The 6,579-nt window shown below is 32.3% G+C and overlaps 1 protein-coding gene across 2 annotated transcripts; it reads right to left on the bottom strand.

The window, feature by feature from the left end:
* Positions 1 to 945: 945 nt before the first annotated feature.
* On the bottom strand, positions 946 to 6,372 carry PIF4B (transcription factor PIF4). Of its 2 annotated transcripts, XM_006595699.4 has the most exons (9): positions 5,979 to 6,372; positions 5,380 to 5,469; positions 4,349 to 5,288; positions 3,865 to 3,963; positions 3,705 to 3,770; positions 3,249 to 3,314; positions 2,863 to 3,159; positions 2,397 to 2,526; positions 946 to 1,226 (listed from the first exon to the last, which is right to left on the bottom strand). In XM_006595699.4, exons 2-9 carry the CDS (start codon positions 5,448 to 5,450, stop codon positions 1,207 to 1,209), a joined length of 1,689 nt encoding a protein of 562 aa, XP_006595762.1. In that variant the 5' UTR covers positions 5,451 to 5,469; positions 5,979 to 6,372; the 3' UTR covers positions 946 to 1,206. The 2 variants fall into 2 exon arrangements, with proteins under 2 accessions (XP_006595762.1, XP_040865140.1); XM_041009206.1 differs by lacking the exon at positions 5,979 to 6,372 and having other exon boundaries at positions 5,380 to 5,926.
* Between the last annotated feature and the right edge of the window lie 207 nt (positions 6,373 to 6,579).

The raw sequence follows: 6,579 nt of genomic DNA, 5'->3' as shown, positions 1-6,579 counted from the left end.
AGTATTAAATTTATGATATATTCAGTTTAAGTAATTTTAAGTTATTGGTACCATTACTTATAAGTAATTTTAAATTAGTTATCTGATTAAATTAAATTGTATAAAGTTTGCATCATGCGTGTCATGTCCTCACTTTTATTATTTATCTATTTGCATAAACTTATTATTGTTAATAAAAATCTATAGTTTTTTTTCTTTTTCTGAAAAAATATCTTATACTGTTTCTTTTTCAAGTATCTTTTGGGTTGTTTATATAAATTATTTTTTAGATCCATATATAACCAGTGTCATACCGATATAATTTTAGATATTTTCATATTCAGTTATGATCCATTTTAACTTTTTGTGTATTACTGTATAATTTTTCTTACAAGAGAAAAAAAATATTAACGACGCTATTGATATTATTAATAAAGGGTCATTACACTAGGTAAGGTGGATTGCATGGAGTACATAATGTTGTTTAGCACCAATAAAAATCAAAGCTTTAGTAATATATACATATTTAAACCTTTCAAAATGTCAAACAGTATATTCTAATTAATAAAATTTTATTTCAATAGTGACTGCAAGCATTCTAATATATTTAATGTTGGTTGAAAAATTGAAGTATTTTGAATGAAATTATGTAAAGGAAAAATCTCTCATTTAAATAATTAATTAAGAAATAAATTATTTTTATTTGATATAAAAAGCTCATAACACACGTCACAGCATAAAAAAAAAGTGACTTCATAAGAAAAAAGAGGAGTATTATCACAATTTAATGAGAATTAAAAATAAGGTGTGGAATTTGTCATCAGTTGATAAAAAAAAATAAGGTGTGGACTTTAATATGGATATGAACCATCCAGCTAAGGTAAAAGACAACGAGCGTAAGAATTTGAAGCTTTAATTCCCTAGTCTATGGTATTGATAGTAAAATATAATAACTGTTATCGTAAGTTCAGATAGAAGTACAAATTAGCACGTTATTAACTCATATAAACAATACATGAAATGCCTGAACCTGATGGGTTCCATATAGGAGCTGATTACATGCCTGACCCACAATCAAGGACTTGCCTGATATGTTAAACAACAAACTTTAAATTGGATATAAATAGCAGGAACTCCAAACTACATAAAATTGGAACTTGTGGGATTGACGTCCTCCATTAGCTAATTCCCTCAATTGGGTAATTTTAAGGTATTGCTATCCACTATTCAGTTAAAGGTGGAAGAACCTGGAAAGTGAAAAGGAAGTAATTAGTGGAGAAGGAGGATAACTCAGTGGAGGCAATTAGCTTTTTCAATTTTTCTTTTATTTTAGCTCTCATAAATTTTTAAATTTTAGCAATTATTTGTCACTATTTAATAGTGACAGGACATAGATTTAATTATCTGAAGTCAGTGACTATAAAATGACATGTAACATGAAATATTTAAATGTATATTACGTTATTAATTAGTAAATAGTGAAACAGATTAGGGTTAAAATATTTAAAATCTTTGAAGATTAAAACTTACATTAAAAAAATTATAAGGAGACATAAGTTTTGAATTTCTTGAAAATTTTGGGTTAGAAATCTTAATTTCCCATGTTTAATATCTGTTTTAAAAAAAAGATTTTTAGAAAATAATATTTGTTGGAAATGTTTTTTAACAAATTTTCAAAGAAAATTTTTATATAAGAAGGTGAGAATCATGTTTTTCTCAAGTTTATTTTTTTTTACTATGATAAAAATATCATATTATTCTTATTAATGTAATAAATAATTAAAATAACTGATATAAATATTATATAACTCTTGAATTTTTAAGAAATTTATCTAAATGTTTCTAATAATCAATCAAATAAATTTTACTCATTTTCAGAAAATTTGATTCCAATGAATCATGATTTTCGGATACCAAAGAATTTCTCCCTTATCAAATACCGGCTAAAATTTAACATGTTAAAAACATTTTTTTTTACTTTTATTCTTAATGTTGTAAGGCATAGAAACTATAAATTTGAAAGATGCGTCTGATTAATTCTTTTAAAGATATTTTATAAATTATTTAAAAATAAAGTATAAACTATTTAACAATTTTCAGTTTCTTTTTTAAGTTTAAAAGAGATTATAAAGAGAAAGAAGAGAGAAGGTATCGTATCGGATAAAACACAAAGTAGAGAAAGAAAAAGAAAAAAAGAAAGCAAGAGAAAGAAAGGAGAGAGAACATGAAAATAGAATAAAAATAAACCTTTGTTTTGTGAAAAGTGCTTTCACTTAATTTTCTTTATTATTTGTTATTTTATAATACTTAAGTTACTTAGTTTTTTTAAGATTTCTTAAAATGTAATTAACCAAGCAAATTTCTTTTTAAAAAGGAATAAAAATTCAAAAAAAGTTGGATGTATCTAGTGCCCTTACCTGCTTTGCCACTAACAGCATCATCAATATTAGCTGTTCCACTCATGGGTCCGCTGCTATTATTGCCTGGTGCAATCATTGTTTGACTATGTTGCACTGCTTGGGAACCATATCTGAACACATTCATAGGCTGCAAAATAAAACCAAACAAAGAAAATTAACTACCAAAGGTGATTATTAAAATATAAAAACGTTCATATAAAGTTTTAAGTCATGTACGTAGTGACGGTATAACATCTCATCATATCACAAATGTCTAAAATTATCAAATTTATTTATTGTATATGATAATAATAATTTATAATTAGATAATAATATAAAATTATTTTGCATTTTCATTGTTAGAATATAAATTTTCTTCTTAAAAAATTAAAACAAAAAAGTCGGTGCACACGTAAATATCAAATGATTAAGTAAAGCAAATAAGAATGAAATTTTTTCACTTGAAAGAACCCAATTAAATTACCTGAGAGGCACTTCGCATAAAATGGTAACCCATGTAAGGTGCATATTGTTCTGGAAGGCAAGGGTTTTGCATGTGGGTTTGGTAATTAAAGGCACCCAAAACTTGATTTTGGCACATTAAATTCTGGTTTGGCATCTGAGGCACAGACATGGCTTGATCATGTGGCACTTTTGGCAATTGCATCGGGTTGTAAATGGAAGGCAAGGAAGGTGCACCCATTCCCATACCCATTTGTGACATATAGTGCTGAATTCCTGGGAACATCACTGGTGTCATGCCAGACCCCATCCACATTACCTATCACCAACAACAAAAATTTGTCACATATTACTATATAGTGTTAGAATATATCATCACATGCATGCATGTGTATGTGTAAGTTGTACCTGAAGCTGAAACTGAAGCGATTTCAAGTATTCGATTGCCTCTTCTAACATTGATGCTTTATCTGTCTGCACGTACAACCCATAGTTATTTTACACCACCCATGATTGAATCTTATGAAAAAGTAGAATCATTCAAAACACAAAAAAATGTGTAGTGTAATACCACTTTTAACCTTACCAATCATCCGAGTCTACACAGAGTAAAAATACATAGTAAAATAATAATACATAAACACCTACACAGTATATCTAATTTATGCTCTTTATTTTTTGGTATTTTTTTTCTCATCAATCGCATTATTTATTATATTTATACTTTTTCTCTTCCATTTCTATCTATCTCTAGCTGTCTATTAGCGTATAAATGTTCACGCATCGTTTTCGGTCTAGATGCATGCATCTCTACAGAAAAAGTTAACGTAGTGACAAGTCAACAAGCATTATATGATAACGAACCTTGTTACTGTTAGGTATCAGTTGCTGCAATGTCCTCATCTTCTCGTTGATCCTATCTCTTCTTCTCTGCATTAGTAAAATAACACCGGTAATAAGAGTTAATTAAGTTGACACAACACAAATCACAAAATTAATTACAAGAAAAATACCATGCGCTCACCCTTTCTGATTGATTATGCACTTCAGCTGCACGGTTCCTTTTGGAAGACCCCGTCCGCTGAGAAGCCTTGTTTCCATCAGCTGATTTAAGTTCTGTGGCCTATTACACATGTAGACACATCTCATCAGCCTACAATAATGCCAACAACGAAGTCTTTTTTTGAGTTATCATGTCTTTTATGATAGTTTTACTTTGATTAGTTTTTATCAGAAAATCTGACTTATCATTTTTGGTGGAATCTTTAGTTTTAACTATTCATTTTTTTATTTACAAGACTGGAACATGAGAAAGAAATTCAAATCTAATTCCTCTCGGACTAATGTAATGTTGGTGCAACAACAAAAGCTTGATCTTCTAAATGAGAAGAGTTACATGGATCACACATGTCATTCAATTCAATATTTGACTAAATCTTCCGAGGCCATCAGGCAAAAAGAAAAAAGCAAGCATGCATGAAGGTAAATGGAAAGAGGAAGAGCATGACCTCACTTTGTTCCTCAGATGCTTCTTCTTCTGTCCCTTTTCTCTTTTGGCCATGATCTCTTGTTGATAGGGAACAAGTTCTTCCAATACCGGTACTGCCTGAGCCACCAGAAGATGAAGTCACAGTTGGTTCAATCATCTCTGATTTTCCTTTGTCACTCCTAGGACAAATTGGTCTCTGGACACAATCTCTGACAGCTTCAGGCTCAGCAGATAAACTATTATTATTATTAGTAGCCCAAACAGCACTGCTTGAAACCCTGCTTACATCTTTCTCCTGAGGGATATGACTGCTGCCACAGTGACTTGAACCAACTGTGATCACTGAGTACTCTCTAGCCTCACTTTGTGACAAGTTAGCAGTAGTTTTTTCCCTAAACTGTGTACTACCAGGTGCTGAAGAAACATTATTACGGGGTGTTGAAAAGTGAGGAAAATTTAGAACCTTTCGTGATGCACCTAAGTCATTGTCTTTCTGGGATGAATCAGGAACATGAAATCTTGGAGCAGGCATGGGATTAGGATTCCCTTGGATTCGTTGAACCCATGAGGATGTCATGTTAGGTGGTAGTGGTTTTGAACTTGAAGTAGTAGGATGATGGGGGGTACTAGAAGCAAAAAAATTGGTAAACTTGTCCTCTTCCAATTGCTTGATTGGCTTGTAAGATTCAAATTCACAAGTTGGTGGTAGTTCAGATAAAAGGTTTGAACAAAAGTCTTGTTCCAATGGGTCCTCAAGTGGGAATTGGATCCATGGGGTGGCCTCTTCTTGATCCAAGTTGCTTGAGTTTCCATAGGGACCACTAGACCTTAATGTTGAATGATCAGTTTTCTGCGCCTGTCTCAAGTTAGATGAATTCCCAAGTGGCTTCCTATGTGTTTGGTTGTGCCTCACTACTTGCCCATTTTGCCATAGGAGCTCTACAAGTTCTTGGTCCGGCCTGTATAATTGACCACATAGAGAATTATAATCAAGGGAAAGTTAATAGGGACATTATATATCCTGCTTTGACAGAGATAGATAACACACACCCTATGAGCTTTCTTTGGTTGGTGAGACATGCATCACTCTCAAAATCCAAACCAGGAATACTGTTCTTCATGGTTCACCAAACCAGTTGTCTGTTTGAACAAGAGAGGAGAGAGAACTTTAGACTTAGAGCAGACTTTATAAGCAGAGTAAAATAGAATAATCTGCATAGTTCAGCTAATTGAGTAATCAAATAAGCATATAGAATTTTTGAAGTGAAAGAAAAAAATAATAAAGAAAGAAAGCCTTCGGGTCAAGTGTATGCAACTTGACTTGCCAAGGGGGGGAAAACCAATGAAATGGTGGATTTTGCCATTGTGATCAATTGTGTGAATAAATAAAGCAAGGAATGTTTAAACTCCAAGAGACCCGGAAAGGAAAATGATTTTCCTATGGTTACAGTTGAAAGTACATGCAAAAATTGATTAACAAGAACAGAAAAAGAACAAAACAATAAAGAAATACTAGAACTGAAAAAAATACCAAACTTTTAATCCCAACAAAGTGGGAAAAAATTGACAGAGTCAGTTGGAGAGCTGCACTAAGTATTAACACTAGAAGATTTAAACACATACACTTCAAAAACAAAGAAGAACCCCACCTGAGTTAAGGTAAAAAAGAGTTTTTCTTTTGGTTAAGGCAAAGGCTGTTTTTTTGCAACTTGTTGAATAGAAGCTATAAAAATAGATGCTAACTACAGACTGATGAAACAAAACTGCCTCTGAACATGTGCTAGCTTCAGCTTGAGGAGTTTGGTGACAGAGGTTGTGGCACAGTTTTTAACAAGAAGAAGGGCAGTGACACTGACATGTCCAAGTTAGTACAAAGAGAGAAGAGAGCAAATATGGCATGAAAAAAATGGTACTAAATAGTATTGTGCTTGTCAACAGCGAGAAAAACAGGGCTAGCAGCACATGTGGCGTCAAATGAAGGAACACGACAAGACCAGTTGAAAACGGGGTCTGCAAAGGTTTTGCGGTTCAATATGAAACGCAAACAAGGAAAATCCAATTCTCCATGCACACGGTGGATGCTATCTGAGAGTGCATTGTGATGTCGACACGTGGCGGGACAAGGTGTATATTATTGGAGATTGATAAGGCTGAGAGGCATTGTCCGAAAAAGAAAGGAAAAAGATGTGGTACTCGTTTCATGCTCATCTAGACATCTACTAATCAAAGGCATCAACTATCTAGCAAATA

This window comes from Glycine max, chromosome 14 (assembly GCF_000004515.6).
Source record: "Glycine max cultivar Williams 82 chromosome 14, Glycine_max_v4.0, whole genome shotgun sequence".
Lineage (NCBI taxonomy): Eukaryota > Viridiplantae > Streptophyta > Magnoliopsida > Fabales > Fabaceae > Glycine > Glycine max.
The sequence above is the reverse complement of the archived record's forward strand: the minus strand, read 5'-3'. Positions and strand labels throughout refer to the sequence as shown.